Source organism: Labrus bergylta, chromosome 24 (genome assembly GCF_963930695.1).
Source record: "Labrus bergylta chromosome 24, fLabBer1.1, whole genome shotgun sequence".
In the NCBI taxonomy this organism is placed as follows: domain Eukaryota; kingdom Metazoa; phylum Chordata; class Actinopteri; order Labriformes; family Labridae; genus Labrus; species Labrus bergylta.
The window spans coordinates 190,444-207,943 of record NC_089218.1 but is presented as its reverse complement, the minus strand read 5'-3'; the positions used below and the strand labels follow the sequence as shown (position 1 = coordinate 207,943).

At 48.5% G+C, this 17,500-nt stretch overlaps 1 protein-coding gene across 12 annotated transcripts in view; it reads right to left on the bottom strand.

The window, feature by feature from the left end:
* Nucleotides 1–2,243: 2,243 nt before the first annotated feature.
* The window catches only part of LOC110003782 (target of Nesh-SH3), a 15,787-nt gene continuing 530 nt past the window's right edge, over nt 2,244–17,500 (bottom strand). The window contains exons 2-23 of one of the 12 annotated variants that reach the window (XM_065952125.1): nt 17,054–17,233; nt 16,393–16,461; nt 16,177–16,309; nt 15,562–15,743; nt 15,317–15,369; nt 14,567–14,606; nt 14,177–14,233; nt 13,965–14,021; nt 11,422–11,610; nt 11,049–11,126; nt 10,482–10,658; nt 9,484–9,552; nt 6,997–7,065; nt 6,796–6,921; nt 5,143–5,232; nt 4,852–5,061; nt 4,669–4,774; nt 4,380–4,459; nt 4,257–4,286; nt 4,014–4,172; nt 3,805–3,927; nt 2,244–3,721 (exon numbers count right to left, since the gene is read on the bottom strand). In XM_065952125.1, the coding sequence (XP_065808197.1) occupies nt 3,606–3,721; nt 3,805–3,927; nt 4,014–4,172; nt 4,257–4,286; nt 4,380–4,459; nt 4,669–4,774; nt 4,852–5,061; nt 5,143–5,232; nt 6,796–6,921; nt 6,997–7,065; nt 9,484–9,552; nt 10,482–10,658; nt 11,049–11,126; nt 11,422–11,610; nt 13,965–14,021; nt 14,177–14,233; nt 14,567–14,606; nt 15,317–15,369; nt 15,562–15,743; nt 16,177–16,309; nt 16,393–16,461; nt 17,054–17,233 (2,393 nt within the window). In that variant the 3' untranslated portion in view covers nt 2,244–3,605. The remainder of the gene's footprint in view (nt 3,722–3,804; nt 3,928–4,013; nt 4,173–4,256; nt 4,287–4,379; nt 4,460–4,668; nt 4,775–4,851; nt 5,062–5,142; nt 5,233–6,795; nt 6,922–6,996; nt 7,066–9,483; nt 9,553–10,481; nt 10,659–11,048; nt 11,127–11,421; nt 11,611–13,964; nt 14,022–14,176; nt 14,234–14,566; nt 14,607–15,316; nt 15,370–15,561; nt 15,744–16,176; nt 16,310–16,392; nt 16,462–17,053; nt 17,234–17,500) is intronic. The other 11 variants (XM_065952127.1, XM_065952128.1, XM_065952126.1 and 8 more) reach the window with 11 other exon arrangements.

Below are 17,500 nucleotides of genomic sequence, written 5' to 3'. Positions count from 1 at the left end.
AACTGTTTTAACTCAGGACACGCATTACTGAATGAAGCTCATTTCAGTTAATGAACACCTCGTCACCTTGATGCCCCACTCTTTTGAAGCTCTTGAACGCCTCATGTTTCGTATTTCTACCATAAGAATCTTTATCAGCCATAAAACCTTTCAATGAGTCGACTCGAGGCACTTCTTCTTCTTCTTTGGAAACCATATAAAGAACATTCATAAAACAGATTATACGATCTTCTCCAAGGTTCTGCCTCTTTTCTTCACCTCCAGGAAACTCTGGATTTATCTGAGCCAGGTGTGACGGCAACGAGCCAAACCTGATCCTGGACCAGGAGGGGGGAGGAGGAGGTGATCCCAGGTCAGTGTTAAAGACTGCAGCGGTCAGGATTTCCACCACAGAAGAAGAACGATCTGAACATCTGTTCCCTCGACGACGTCTCAAACTCAATCTGTGAAACAGATTCCGAATTTATCCCAGAGAGGATCATCAATCTCTGAGATCCTCTCCTCGACAAACCCTGGGGTTCCCCCAAACACAAAGCCAGATCCCCCTCGTCCCCCCTTGGCCCCCCTCCCCCCCCTCCCCCCCATGTCCTCCCAACCAGTCCTTATTCAGATGACCTGACGGACAGACCTTTTCTTCTTCTGCAGAATAATTGAGTGTAGGAGGTTAAACAGAACCATGGGGCCCTGGGTGGTCTGCAGGATTACATTAGTCCCTCTCCCAGCAGGATCCAGTTTCCTGCAGCACACTGCGCCTCATGATCAGCTTCAAAGACTTTACATGTGTGACATCATTTCCTGTTTCCCTGCAGATCCCAGGAGGTGTGTGGAGTCCACGGTGGAGCTGGCAGAAACTTGTTTCTGTGTTTTCTCTCTAAATATTCGCTGAGTGTTTTTATAGACTACGACTCGCTCTGCCAACAACAAAGAGACATTTTGTTCTGAGACCAAACACGAGACTATACATGAACACGTGTAAACGCAGAGGGTCTCAAACTGAGGGTCAGGACCCCATCTGGAGCCACCTCGTAGACATCAGAGGTCATTAGAGGAGGGGAGACAACCATTAAGAAGTCTGCAGGAGAACGTGTTTTAAAAACGTTTTTACTTCAGCACTCGCTCCTCCGCAGCACTCGCTCCTCCGCAGCACTCGCTCCTCCGCAGCACTCGCTCCTCCGCAGCACTCGCTCCTCCGCAGCACTCGCTCCTCCGCAGCACTCGCTCCTCCGCAGCACTCGCTCTTCTACAGCACTCGCTCTTCTACAGCACACACTCTTCTTCAGCACTCGCTCCTCCGCAGCACTCGCTCTTCTACAGCACACACTCTTCTTCAGCACTCGCTCCTCCGCAGCACTCGCTCTTCCACAGCACTCGCTCTTCTACAGCACACACTCTTCTTCAGCACTCGCTCCTCCGCAGCACTCGCTCCTCCGCAGCACTCGCTCCTCCGCAGCACTCGCTCCTCCGCAGCACTCGCTCTTCCACAGCACTCGCTCTTCTACAGCACACACTCTTCTTCAGCACTCGCTCCTCCGCAGCACTCGCTCCTCCGCAGCACTCGCTCCTCCGCAGCACTCGCTCCTCCGCAGCACTCGCTCTTCCGCAGCACTCGCTCTTCTACAGCACACACTCTTCTTCAGCACTCGCTCCTCCGCAGCACTCGCTCCTCCGCAGCACTCGCTCTTCCACAGCACACACTCTTCTACAGCACTCGCTCTTCTACAGCACACACTCTTCTTCAGCACTCGCTCCTCCGCAGCACTCGCTCCTCTGCAGCCTCTCAGATGGCATGCAGGATTCTCACTAGAATTTAAACTTCGGCTATCGAGACTACCTGTCAGTCATCAGCAGTAACCCCCCCCCCCCCCCGTGGAATGGGTTCCCAGTTGGACTGTTGTTGGCGTGTTACATAATGGGCACCACCCCCCCCCCCCACCCCCCACCACATCACATCACTCCTCAGAGTCAAAAATCTGTCAGAGTTTTTTCCTTCAACTATAATTATCCACCGGTTGCCGTGCCGACAGCACATAAAGCCCAGCTCCGACCTGCAGTCTCAGCAAACCCCCACCTCCAAATGACGTTCTGGAAAAGTAATGTAATCCATGAAAAGGTTGGAGACTTAAAGGACAGTTTGTTAAATCTGCGTCCTGCTGGAGTCAGAGCGGCAGCAACATGTGAGCTCAGGTCGCGTTCAGCAGATTTATGATGATGACTGATGTAAACGTGCGTCAGGAATTAAAACAGACTTTTAAAAAAAAGTTTTTATTGACACTGAATATAAAAACATTTTTATAAAAACATCTTCATCCAGCCTCGTGGAGAAACTTTATTTACAATCTTCAGAGCAAATTTAAACACAAGAGAGATAATGAAGAGTTAGCATTAGCATGTAGCTTGTGTTCATGTGTTAGTCACGTTCTAACCTTTATGAAGAACAGAACTCCTGATAGGTCTGAGACCATTAGCCACTTAGCATGCTAGCTATGGGAACAATAAGTCAGGTGAGGACCAGGATGTTAGATTAACGGACAGAAAGCACTTTTCAGCTTTGAGACACCGACACATGGATCATCAATCCTCAAACCCTGAAGAGAAGAAGAAGAAGATAATGCCCACACGGAGCGTCTACAGCGCCACCTGTAGACGCAGCTACCCACTCAGAGTCACACCTGTCATTAACCACCTGTGTGCTTTATGGCAGAATAAAACAGTGGTCAACAACGAGGTCGACAGCGAACGTTACACTTCTTCTTCTCTGTTTCTGTTTTAAACAGAATTTCTCCTTGCGGGATCAATAAAGTAAATCTTAATCTTTCTGTCGTGTCCATGACTTTGTGCTGGTGTGTATGAGGAGGTAAAGGACGAGACTCAGGTGAGAGAGTCCCCACACTGAACTCACAGATGCATCAGAACGGCGTGCAGGTCAGCGGCGTGCAGCTGGGCTTACCCACAGCCAACCCAGAGCTAACGAGAGCTAACGAGAGCCAAGCCTGAGCTAACAAGAGCTAACCCAGAACTAATGAGAGCTAACGAAAGCTAACGAGAGCTAACCCAGAGCTAACGAGAGCTAACGAAAGCTAACGAGAGCTAACCAAGAGCTAACCCAGAGCTAACGAGAGCTAACGAAAGCTAACGAGAGCTAACCCAGAGCTAACGAGAGCGAACGAGAGCTAACGAGAGCTAACGAGAGCTAACGAGAGCTAACCCAGAGCTAAGCCAGCTTAATATTTTCCCGTCATGAGAACCAGCCCCGTCTTTAGGTGAGGTCCAGGTAAAAGCAGCAGGTACCTGTCTGACCCTGTAACACATCCCATAATACTCTGTGACGGTCGAAATATAACCAGATAAATAAAACATCTCACACGGTAAGAACATAGTCTTCAGGGAGCCAGCTTCCCTTTTATAACAAAACAAAATCATTGTATGGTAAGTTAGCCACGCCACCTCTGCAGAGAGGACACGCCTCCATGTTTCCTGCTGTTGTTTGATAAATAGTTAAGATGAGGCATGTTTACATATTTCTCCCTGACAGTCTGTCCTCTACATGTTTTTACAGCACTGAGGAGGGGGCAGGGCCTCCTCCCCCCCAAAGACCACCAGTCCTCTCACCACTTCCCGGGGATCGGCGTCCCACACTCATACCATGACACGTAGCTGATATGGGAGGGGCCTCCGATCTGTCCAAAGTGGACGGGCTCCTGACGAATGGCACGATAAAAACCTGGATCAGAAGAGACGGAGAGTTATCCCGAGTCGCCTCGTCTGCAAGAACAACTCTAAACAACCAATCAGGAGGCTGCATACCTGGTCTGGAGGGCAGCTGGTCGGCTTGGAGCTGTCGGCCCGTCCGTCCGTCTAGGAACGAGTCGACGAACTGACAGTGATCCTCCCCGAAGCCCGTCTGATCTCCGATGTTGTGGAATTTACCTGAACAGGTGACAAACAGACTTTCAGAATAAAAGACCAACGCTCCTCCAGCCTGCATTCTCTCTGCTGACCAGCAGGTTACTCACCGGTGAGCGAGTCGCTCAGGTAGATCTTGTACCTGAGCGAGTTGCACAGCTGCACGCCCACAAACTTGCGGTACCAGGTCCTCTTCACGTACTGTTTGCCGTGACAGTCGGAGTACGAGTCCGTCTTGAAGGGAAACTGCGTCCAGATGGCGTCTTTCCCTGCAGAGAAAGGAAGTGATGACTCCTCTGCTCTCATAGAAACGTCTGTACGCTGATGACACTCAGGTGTTTAAGGGGTCTTACCTGACACATTCTCGCTCACCCGAGGGTCCGCTATGAACAAAACAAAACATTTGAATTCTCACAAACAGAACTGTTTGTTTGGTTGTCTGTTTGTTTATTGTTTACATCTTCAAACCTCAGTACCTGACTCTGTGCTGAAGGAGACCGGCTCACTGGGAGGACCCTCGCCCAGCTCGTTCTTTGGCTTCACCTTAAACTCATAGCTGAAGGAAAGACACAGAAAGATATGACGTCATTCTGAAGAACCAATCAGCACACAGAGAGAGAGATATGATGTAATGCTGAAGAACCAATCAGCACAGAGAGAGAGATATGAGCAGAGCGGCGTCTGGGCAGGAAGCAGACGGCGCTCTGTGAGACGGAGGAGCGTGCAGGCGTTACACTGAAGAGCTAACAGGAAGTCAACACTCACCTGCTCTCAGGCTTGAGGTTTTCCACGGCCGTGTGAGTCTGGTTGGTGGTCAGGATGGAGACCTGCTCACCATCGGGTCCTTTGGCGGTGGAGATGACTTCATACTCTGAGGAGGAGAGGCCACACCCTTCAGATAAACAAACGTTTCCAAACAGAGATCCTCATGTCTCATTGTTTTCATACCTGTGGTGTCGTTGTCGGTTTTCTCCCAGTCCAGGATGATGAAGGACGGACATCCCTCCACGGTCACCACCGTGAGGTTAGAGGGCGGAGACTTGGGCGGGGCCGTCACGTTGGCGTCGCCACGTTCGCCCTGAGGGAAGTAGTTGAGAGACGAGGTGATGGAGCACGGCTCATCGGGTTTCTTTCCTGTTTGGTAGACGACGTGAGGAGCTGCAGGAGGACAGCGAGGACGAGTATGAGTCATCATTTTATTTCATCGTCTTTAACGACGTGAACGCCGCATCCACTCACCAACGTAACGCTTTTTTCCCAAAGCGTCGACATCAGAGGTCGGCTGAGACTGAAAGAGCTCTGAGTCCTCCCACGTCTCCTGACGACCGCCTGGATACACAAACAAGATCAGGTCAACAGGAAGTGTGAGAGTATGTCAACAGGAAGTGTGAGAGCATGTCAACAGGAAGTGTGAGAGCAGAGAGCATGTCAACAGGAAGTGTGAGAGCATGTCAACAGGAAGTGTGAGAGCATGTCAACAGGAAGTGTGAGAGCAGAGAGTATATCAACAGGAAGTGTAAGAGCATGTCAACAGGAAGTGTGAGAGCAGAGAGCATGTCAACAGGAAGTGTGAGAGCATGTCAACAGGAAGTGTGAGAGCATGTCAACAGGAAGTGTGAGAGCAGAGAGTATATCAACAGGAAGTGTAAGAGCATGTCAACAGGAAGTGTGAGAGCAGAGAGTATGTCAACAGGAAGTGTGAGAGCAGAGAGTATGTCAACAGGAAGTGTGAGAGCATGTCAACAGGAAGTGTGAGAGCAGAGAGTATGTCAACAGGAAGTGTGAGAACATGTCAACAGGAAGTGTGAGAGCAGAGAGCATGTCAACAGGAAGTGTGAGAGCATGTCAACAGGAAGTGTGAGAGCATGTCAACAGGAAGTGTGAGAGCAGAGAGTATAGCAACAGGAAGTGTAAGAGCATGTCAACAGGAAGTGTGAGAGCAGAGAGTATGTCAACAGGAAGTGTGAGAGCATGTCAACAGGAAGTGTGAGAGCATGTCAACAGGAAGTGTGAGAGCAGAGAGTATGTCAACAGGAAGTGTGAGAGCATGTCAACAGGAAGTGTGAGAGCAGAGAGTATGTCAACAGGAAGTGTGAGAGCATGTCAACAGGAAGTGTGAGAGCATGTCAACAGGAAGTGTGAGAGCATGTCAACAGGAAGTGTGAGAGCATGTCAACAGGAAGTGTGAGAGCAGAGAGTATGTCAACAGGAAGTGTGAGAGCATGTCAACAGGAAGTGTGAGAGCAGAGAGTATGTCAACAGGAAGTGTGAGAGCATGTCAACAGGAAGTGTGAGAGCATGTCAACAGGAAGTGTGAGAGCATGTCAACAGGAAGTGTGAGAGCAGAGAGTATGTCAACAGGAAGTGTGAGAGCATGTCAACAGGAAGTGTGAGAGTATGTCAACAGGAAGTGTGAGAGCATTCAACAGGAAGTGTGAGAGCATGTCAACAGGAAGTGTGAGAGCATGTCAACAGGAAGTGTGAGAGCATTCAACAGGAAGTGTGAGAGCATGTCAACAGGAAGTGTGAGAGTATGTCAACAGGAAGTGTGAGAGCATGTCAACAGGAAGTGTGAGAGCATGTCAACAGGAAGTGTGAGAGCATGTCAACAGGAAGTGTGAGAGTATGTCAACAGGAAGTGTGAGAGCAGAGAGTATGTCAACAGGAAGTGTGAGAGCATGTCAACAGGAAGTGTGAGAGTATGTCAACAGGAAGTGTGAGAGCATTCAACAGGAAGTGTGAGAGCATGTCAACAGGAAGTGTGAGAGCATGTCAACAGGAAGTGTGAGAGCATGTCAACAGGAAGTGTGAGAGTATGTCAACAGGAAGTGTGAGAGCATTCAACAGGAAGTGTGAGAGCATGTCAACAGGAAGTGTGAGAGCATGTCGTACCGGCTGTGGTCGGGGCAGCGGTGCTCGTCTGCTTGCGTTCCTGTTTGGTGGGTTTGACGGTTGCTGGAGGTACTTTGGGTTTCAGGACGGGCAGTTTGTCCGTCTGCTTCAAGTTGTTGACTTTATCTGGTGGAGAAAACCAAAGTGTGACGTTCTGTGTGCAGACAGTTGGAGAGCTGAGAGAAGGGCGTGACCTCTGACCTGTGTCTCCAGGTTTCCCCACCAGGTTGGGTCTCTTGCTGATTGGTACAGACGGACGAGGGAGGGAACCTGGAACAAAGAAGACATTTCAGCTGCTGCTTCTCAGACTGTCACAGAGGATCAGGGACCTGGAACCTGAAGACTCTCTAATCTGCCTCTCTCTCTCCTCCAGCTCAACCTGATACCCGTGTCCAAACTCCAGATGAACCTGAAAACATGAACAATCCTGCGTAACTCGAGTCTGTTTTCATAGAACCACCAAAGACTCAAGTCCACAGTCTGGAGCCAATTTACCCCCCTCCCCGAATTCTTCCTAATCACAGAGCTGAGTCGCTCCAGAACTAAGAGGCCTCAAAGCAGAGTGGGAACATGACATACATACTGGAATGATTTTATGTGTTCACACAAACAATCCTGAAACTGAACAAACAGCGTGTGACATCATCACGCCTACAACGCTCGCAGTCAGACAGGAAGTGAAGCAGAAACATGTTAAAGATTGGCTGATGTGTCCAGATTCATCACACAACAAAACCATCTACTGTAAAAAGCTCAAAGCTTTTTACAACGTGAGCTAACATCAGGTCGCCTCTGGACGCTTCACATGACCAGGAGAGCTGCTGAGGAGCCAATCAGCACACAGTAGTCAAGCTGAGGTCAAATCTTTACCTCTACGGTGGGACATGTCAAGAGACTAGGACTTCTCCTGCAGTAATGAGTCGTTGACTGCAGCAGGTCAGACTGGGACCCTCGTCACCTTCACTTCACCTGACATTACCTTTCCTACAACCTTACCTTAGCTTCACTTAACCTTCCCTGTACCTCGCCCTCCAGGTTTCCTGATCAGTGTAAGTGAGACTCCTGAAGCTCAGGACTAGCAGGCACAACCACATGCATACTGTGCTTCAGTCTGACCATTGACCCCATCCCCTCCTGTTGTGAACACAGAGGGGAGGGGGGTGTGGTCAGAGCATGTCAGGCTTCAAGGCGCTGAATGAGGGTTTGATCATTTTCATGAAGTTTTCCTTTGAATGTTGTGTAACAAGAAAGAATCTGCTGAAACAATCAGTCAAATAAAAAACAGTCTGCCCCTGGAAGAACAACTGGAAACCCCGACCACAAGCTCCAACCCAGACATCCAGACCCCCCCCCCCCACCACCACCACCACACGGAGCACAGTGACATCATGCTACAGGACTTATGTAACCAACTCAAATCATCTAAACGTCCTCAAGATGGTTTGAAACTGAAATCCTGCAGAAGCTCGAGTTCAGACAACAAACATGTAGGACAAAAGACGACACAAAAGACACAGAAGACCCAGAAGACACAGAAGACACCCTAAGACCCAGACCCACGGACAGAGGATGGATGATAAAGGACAGAGGATGGATGACAAGGGACAGAGGATAGAGGACAGAGGATGAATGATAAGGGACAGAGGATAGAGGATAAAGGACGGAGGATAAAGGACAGAGGATGGATGATAAGGGACAGAGGATGGAGGATAAAGGACGGAGGATAAAGGACAGAGGATGGATGATAAGGGACAGAGGATGGATGATAAAGGACAGAGGATGGATGACAAGGGACAGAGGATAGAGGATAAAGGACGGAGGATAAAGGACAGAGGATGGATGATAAGGGACAGAGGATGGAGGATAAAGGACGGAGGATAAAGGACAGAGGATGGATGATAAGGGACAGAGGATGGAGGATAAAGGACAGAGGATGGATGATAAGGGACAGAGGATAGAGGACAGAGGATGGATGATAAAGGACAGAGGATGGATGATAAAGGACAGAGGATGGATGATAAAGGACAGAGGATGGATGATAAGGGACAGAGGATAGAGGACAGAGGATGGATGATAAAGGACAGAGGATGGATGATAAGGGACAGAGGATGGATGATAAGGGACAGAGGATGGAGGATAAGGGACAGAGGATGGAGGATAAAGGACAGAGGATGGATGATAAAGGACAGAGGATGGATGATAAGGGACAGAGGATGGATGATAAGGGACAGAGGATGGAGGATAAAGGATAGAGGATGGATGGATGATAAAGGACAGAGGATGGATGATAAAGGAAAGAGGATGGATGATAAGGGACAGAGGATGGAGGATAAAGGACAGAGGATGGATGATAAGGGACAGAGGATGGATGATAAAGGACAGAGGATGGATGGATGATAAAGGACAGAGGATGGATGATAAAGGAAAGAGGATGGATGATAAGGGACAGAGGATGGAGGATAAGGGACAGAGGATGGATGATAAAGGACAGAGGATGGATGGATGATAAAGGACAGAGGACGGATAGAGGATGGATGAAGATGGATGAACATTAAAGCATTAACAGATGGAAACAGAAAGGTTTACCAGGAGCTGCAGGGGAAGAAAGTGGAAGCATCTGAAAGTTAATGATGAAGATGATGATGATGATGATGATGATGATGAAACAGAGACAACAAGTCTTTTTACCGAGTCGAGGTCTGGACCATAAGGCTGGTCGAGGTGGGGAGAGGCCCCCCCGATGAGGCTGTCCGTTTACTGTGGGGAGAAAAGTGAGCGTTATGAAGGGACAGAAAGAGAAGAGAAGCAGAACAACCTCTCACTTCCTGCTCCAGAAACCAACGCCGTCTGAACCAGTCTGCTGTTCTTCAGAACGACCTCTTTAAAGTCTGAACACTTTGAGATGTGGAGATGAAACGGTGTGTAACTGACAACGAACTGAACCAATCACAAAGCGTCTGCAGTGAAGTTGGACGTCAGTAGGGTTTAGGTTTTCAGATTGTAAAGTGACTCATTCTTAAAGACGGAGAGTGTTTCCTGTCAGACAAACGGACACGAGAGGTTGTTCCACTGATCAGCTCACCAAACGTCAGCAGAATAAAGACGTAAAACAAACAGACGTGAAACTCAGAGGAATATTCAACCTGTTGGACTAAAATACAAAACCAGGATCCAGGTGACCTGCAGGACCAATCAGAGTGTTTCATGTAATGCTTTCTCTGTGTAGTCACAAAGGACTGGATGGGTTTATTTCACATGTTGTGGGTCAGTAGACACTCAGGTTACTCAGATCTATGTTCAGAAACACTGTAGAAGTGGATTATTCAGAATATGTCCTCTTTTAAAATAGTCATTATTGATCACAGAGAGTTAAAAGTTAATTAAAGCTTGAATACTGAAGTGGTATTTTGGGTTCTATGTCAGTGTTTTTTGGGATCTTGTCAGCTGATATAGTAGATCAAACCTAAAAATAACTCTTTACTGTTTATGATCTAAATAAATCAGCATTTAGGATAGAGGTCAACAAGAGCAACCGCTGAGATAACCAACAAGTCAAGTCCCTCTTTAGTCGGTTTCTCCTGATGCTCGTTGTTGCAGGTCGGTTGTTTACATTGTCCAACGTCCAAATGACTTTTAAAAGACAGCGGTGTGAAGGACAGACTAGAGACAGGAACAGGGAGGATTACCCCCGAGTATCCCCGAGCTGTGAGCTGAGGTACTGGCTCTAGAGGGGGAGGGGGGGTGTCTGTTAGAGAAGGGGAACAGAGGGTTCCTGGACGCAGGCCTCATGGATCTGACCAGCAGGGGAGCTGCCGGGTTGTAGGTCTGAAAAGTCAGCGCAGGAGACCGATTGCTGTCCTGACCTAAAAGACCAAAAAGAGTAGCAGGGCTGTTACAAGCTGACGTCGCTTTGATGGAAGTTTAGAGTGAAGCGAGCACGCAGCAGCGGGGAGCGGTGATGTTAGTGATGGACGACTCTGATGGACATTCACTGTACACTCTAAAAACACAGAGTCACAATCTTCACAAACCACAGTCATGTTTATGACTGTCAGATTGTGTGCTGCATGCAGACGTTAGACGCCAAGTTGGATGAAATGTGTTTACAAACTCCTGCAGCGAGCAGCCAATCCTGTGGACAGAAACATCAGGGCACATTTATCAGGAAGCTGGTGGGGACAAGATGGAGGCTCATGGACGGCAAACAGACAAAAAGCAAAGAGTGCCTCTGAAGACCAGGAGGTCAGTATTACCCCAGAGGTTAGTTTGGGCTCTCTCATTGGCCTGAGCCGATCTCAGCAGGGATGATTCATCCTGTGATTGGACGAAAGCTGCATGGGAAAAAGAAGGTTTAACATGACAAGTTGGACAGAGAAGGACGTCAGTGCGTCCGATCAAAAAGAGTAATGATGTCTGAAGTTCAGAAGAGAAAACCTTTGAGAAGTATCTGAGCATGTGATCATTACTGCACGCTGAGCACAGATTCTCTTGGATTAGACATTTAGACTTGAGCAGTTTGCAGACGACACTCTTCTTTCTCTGAGAGTCACAGTAAAAGGTTCTGAAGTTCTCGTGTGTTCGTGTGGACGTGTAATCAGAAAAAGGGAAAGTGAAGGTTTGAATTACCGGCAGGGTTAAAGGTCATCTCGGGCACATTAGTAGTCTGTCCCTGATGTGAGTCATCCCCGGAGGTTAGTTTAAGGATGGGGGAGGCTGTGGTGTCTGCAGGACGGGCTGTGGTGGACATGAGGGAGGGGAGGGCCGGAGGACGCTCTGATGGTTTCATGGTGTCGTTTGTAAAAGAGTTTCCTTTGTCTGGACGAGAGAGAGAGAGAGAGAGAGAGAGAGAGAGAGAGAGAGAGAGTGAGAGACAGAGAGAGAGAGAGACAGAGAGAGAGCCAGAGAGACAGAGAGACAGAGAGAGAGAGACAGAGAGCGAGAGACAGAGAGAGAGACAGAGAGAGAGACAGAGAGAGAGCCAGAGAGACAGAGAACGAGAGACAGAGAGAGAGAGAGAGAGAGAGGGAGAGAGAGACAGAGAGAGAGACAGACAGAGAGACAGAGAGAGAGAGACAGAGAGCGAGAGACAGAGAGAGAGAGAGAGAGAGAGAGAGAGAGACAGAGAAAGAGCCAGAGAGACAGAGAGAGAGAGACAGAGAGAGAGAGAGAGAGAGAGAGAGAGAGAGAGGGAGAGAGAGAGAGACAGAGAGAGAGAGACAGACAGAGAGACAGAGAGAGAGAGACAGAGAGCGAGAGACAGAGAGAGAGAGAGAGAGACAGAGAAAGAGCCAGAGAGACAGAGAGAGAGAGACAGAGAGAGAGAGAGAGAGAGAGAGAGAGAGAGAGAGAGAGGGAGAGAGAGAGAGAGACCCAGATCATGGGAACCTGATCATCACGTCTGAATGTAAGGTTGTCTTTTATTTAAATCGGATATCCTGTATTTGTTTTTTAATCGTCTCTGACCGTCAGACAAATGTCCAATGATCAGGTTTTGGCCCCAGGATCTCGGCCTGTACGGAAAGACAAAAAAGTCTAGAAGAGGGGGGGTCTGCAGAACGACTTGTGTCGTCTCTCCCTGAAGGGAAAGTCCAACAACGTCTGCGTCTGAACTGACATGCTGTCCTTACATCATGCAGACTGATCCAACATCACAACCAATCAGGAAGCAGAAACACAGACGACGAGAGAAGGACTGAGGACATAGAGAGAAAAGGACTGAGGACATAGAGAGAAGGACTGAGGATGGAGAGGGAGGTACTGAGGACATGAGCGAAGGCGTGAGGTCATACAGAAAGGACTGAGGACACAAGGGAAGAACTGAGGACACGAGAGAAGGAGTGAGGACATAGAGAGAAGGACTGAGGATGAGAGAGAGGGACTGAGGACACAAGGGAAGAACTGAGGACAAGAGAGAAGGACTGAGGACATAGAGAGAGGGACTGAGGACACGAGGGAAGGAGTGAGGTCACACAGAAAGGACTGAGGACACAAGATAAGAACTGAGGACACGAGAGAAGGACTGAGGACACGAGGGAAGACCTGAGGACACGAGAGAAGGACTGAGGACATAGAGAGAAGGACTGAGGATGAAGAGAGAGGGACTGAGGATGAAGAGAGAGGGACTGAGGACACGAGGGAAGGACTGAGGACATAGAGAGAAGGACTGAGGATGGAGAGAGAAGGACTGAGGACACAAGGGAAGAACTGAGGACACGAGAGAAGGACTGAGGACACAAGGGAAGGACTGAGGACACGAGGGAAAGACTGAGGACACGAGAGAAGGACTAAGGACATAGAGAGAAGGACTGAGGATGGAGAGAGAGGGACTGAGGACACAAGGGAAGGAGTGAGGACATAGAGAGAAGGACTGAGGACACAAGGGAAGAACTGAGGACACGAGAGAAGGACTGAGGACACAAGGGAAGGAGTGAGGACACAAGGGAAGGACTGAGGACACAAGGGAAAGACTGAGGACACAAGAGAAGGACTGAGGACATAGAGAGAAGGACTGAGGATGGAGAGAGAGGGACTGAGGACACAAGGGAAGGAGTGAGGACATAGAGAGAAGGACTGAGGACACAAGGGAAGAACTGAGGACACGAGGGAAGAACTGAGGACACGAGAGAAGGACTGAGGACATACAGAGAAGGACTGAGGATGGAAAGAGAGGGACTGAGGACATGAGGGAAGGAGTGAGGACATAGACAGAAGGACTGAGGACAAGAGGGAAGGAGTGAGGTCACACAGAAAGGACTGAGGACACAAGGGAAGAACTGAGGACACAAGGGAAGAACTGAGGACATGAGAGAAGGACTGAGGACACGGAGAGAAGGACTGAGGACACGAGGGAAGAACTGAGGGAACAGAGAGAAGGACTAAGGACACGAGGGAAGGACTGAGAACAGAAACGTCTGAAAGAAGAAGAAGAAATCTGGCGGCTGACCTTTAGCAGCGTGGATTAAAAAAACTGTGCTCAAAGTGGGCGGGGCAAATTGAACTTACTGTTATCATCTGACCGCCATCTCCACACCACGGTTTTACGGTCTAACTGAGCTGAAAGCATGCTAACATGCAGCCAATCACAGCAGCTGCTGGTCCCTGAGCCCGCCCCCTCTCAGGTGCAGGGCGGGGCTCAGCTGAAGCAGGTAAACAAGCGTGTTTATTTTTACCCAGTAAAACATGAGGAGAGTTAGGCTCTGCAGTCTCCTGACGACCTTCAGGGGGCGCTGTGGGGAGGAAGACGGGTTATTTTAGAAGGAGATGAAAGACAACATGAACCCTAACCCACACAGACGAGTAACGAGTGAGAGTGACACCAGATCAAAGAAGAAGACAGGAAGTGATGTCATTGTTGGTGGAGGAAACAGGAAGTGATAATCACCAAAAGAAGTGCGAGGAGCTCCGGGGAAGAGAGGGAGGTGCGTCCTGTTGTGCAGTGCTGCGGACATGAGAGGAGAGAGAGAGAGAGAGACGGCTTCAATACTGTAATTTGTATTTAAAGACTCCTAATGATATATTAATAGTTAATAAAGATGAAGTCCTGACGGCTCGCTCTGTGTCTCAACACGCTGTTTGTTTCTGGAGCGTCGTGCTGCAGACGCGTCTGAACTTGTGCCAACATCTGTCTGCACTTTATTCTCTGGTTTATTGTGATGAAAACAGGTGGAGGTGGATTACACCTGAACATACCTGTGATTTAAAAGATTCCTGTGACATGTGACGCTGCCTGAACACGCTCACAAACACTACAGAGGGTTTAAAGAACACTCACCGAGACGAGGAGGGAAGAGAGTGTGAGGGCCCAGAGGTTTCTGTAAAATCACAAAAACATTCAAATCAGATGTGACTACGAGTCCCAGAGTGCACTGCTTCAAAAGACAAACATCCAATCAGAAAGCCTGAGCAGCTTCAGGTGAGTTTATCATTCATTCAGGTTGATTTATGAGCTTTAGTGAAGACTGCTGAGGCTCATGGGAAATGTTTGTGTGAAGAGAAACTCCTACAGAGCCATTGCCGTGGTAACAAACAGGTATCTATATTCAAAGTTTAAATTCTGATACCGTGGCGATGTTAAACAGAACATCATGCTAGGTCAGTCTCAGTTGGATTTTATTTGAATATTGGCACCAACAGGCTTCCGTAGCTCACAGTGAGGATAAACAGTGTGACCTCAGGAGACTAGGTCGAAGGTCAAACACACACCGGTCTGCTGGGAGATCTACGTCATAACACCCACCCACCCAGCACATGTATGTGCTGTGACACATACATGTGCTGGGTGGGTGGGGTGGGGTGGGGTGGGGTGGGGTAGGGTGGGGGGGGTCAAACATGACAGACCCGTTTGATGTCATCGACCTTCTGGTTTTATGAAAGACGAAAACAGAGAAAATGATCTGAACAATTAACTGGAAGTGATTTATATTCTATGATGAAACAAATCAATAAAGCACACAAACAAACAAACAAACAAACAAACAAAGGTGACCTGTAGTAAACAGGTGAGGAGCAGCAGGTGACTCACCAGAGGCTTAGCCAGAGGATTTCTCAGCTTAAATGGCTTCTGAGTGTTTTTATCTGTGAAGGAACATAAAGGGTTAAGGTGACTTTTAACTCATCGTGTTGTTACTGTGAGTCTGTGATGTCCAATCAGTTAGATGTGTAGAGAGTGAAATAATGTTTAGAATTTAGACTACAGTACCCATTTTAACCACTAGGGGTCAGAGTTAACTTTTCACTTCACACTGTAAAAAGTAAATGCCTTCTTACTGCCCATGTTGGTGTTGTGGATGACCAGTTTGCTCCACATGCTGCTGCGGTCGTCCTTGTTGGAGCGAACACCGAACTCATACGGCGTGTTAGGTTTGAGGTTGTCGACAACCGTGTCGCCAGTCGGGCATGTCTGATAGATCCACTTCCTGTTCCTCTCTCTGTAGCGGATGGTATAGAACCTGAACACACAAACACAAGTATGATCCTCAGTGACAGTGTGGTTGTTTGACCACAAGGGGCAGCAGAACAAACTGGAAAACAAACATCTGATAAATGTAGAGTTTCTGGAGTTCCTCAGGGCGCTGTTATTGGTCCTCTTTTCTTTTTACCTCTTTGTTAAACAGGAAAAATATCTTTTAACCCCAAACAGTTGTGACAACACTCTCTATAAACACACCATGCACATAAATATTGACAACATTTTGAAAAAGGGGAAGAGCTTGAGAGGAGCAACACTCACTTTTCACTTTTCAAAATGTTGTCAATATTTTTGTGCAATTTAATGTAGACCGTGTGCATGAGTTTATCTGCATGTTTTGTTTACTAAAACAATAAATGAAACAATATTAGTTCAGGAGCTTGTTGAGGTTTGTTTTGATTGGACGCTCTCACCCGTCCTCCAGACACTCGTTCATTATGTTCCCCTCGTACGGCGTCTTCAGGTGGTTTCCCCAGGACAACAGCACGGCGGTAGGACTGACCGAGCCGATCACCAGATGGAGCGGCTTCTCCAGGTTCACCTTCCCTGTGCACCCAGGTGATTAAAGAGTGAGACCTCCTGTCGGCCTGAGCAGCTGTACATCTGAACAGGAAGTGAGCGGGGCGTACCTGTGCAGTGTTTCTTCACGTCATTGACCGGGATTGGCTGGACAGCCACCAGGTACTTTGGCTCTGCGTCTGAAAACACAAAAACCACATCTTCTACTCCTGCTGACATCACAGGTAGTACATCATGCACTTGAACACATCATGCACTTGAACACATCATGCACTTGAACACATCGCAGCAGCAGAGTCAGAAACATGTGACAGATGTTTCACCTCACCGGACACACACACACACACACACACACACACACACACACACACACACACACACACACACACACACCTTTTACTCTGAGTATAAACAGACTCACAGCTGCTCCTGATAATCTGACGTCCACAAAAGTTTCAAGTTTCTTATTTTCACACACACACACACACAGACACACACACACACACACACACACACACACACACACACACACACACACACACACACACACACACACACACACACACACACACACACACACACACACACACACACACACACACACACACACACACACACACACACACACACACACACACACACACAGTCAACAGAGCGGTCGAGCTGCTGACGGACGGTTCCTCCTCACAGGAAGGTAAACACCACATGACACCACAGCCCCTCCCACATTCTGTGATTGACAGGTGACCTCAGAACCCCCGCCTGTCTTACCCAGCTCCGTCTCATAGGGTTCTCCGTTCTCGGGCAGCGGGATGAACTGTTTGGAGAACATGCTGCTGCCGTAACCCAGAATGTAACCCTCCAGCTTCACGTCGGGACTCGGACGCACAAACTTCATGATGATGGTGTCGCCCGTGGCGTTAATCTGGACCTTCATGTTCTGACGCCGTACTGGACACAAGACAAGAAGAAGAAGAAGAAGAAGAAGAAGAAGAGGAAGCGGTAGTTCAGATTTAAAAAACACATTTTTAAATTTACAGAGAAAAGAAATGTTAAACATCTTGAAAACAAGGAGCTGCAGTACCCTCATAGCCCACCAGGGGGCCACACTCTGTTACAGATGTTATATGAGGAGCAGGAGGAGGATGTGGAGGAGGAAGTGGAGGAGGAGCAGGAGGAGGATGTGGAGGAGGAGGAGGAGGAGGTGGAGGAGGAGGA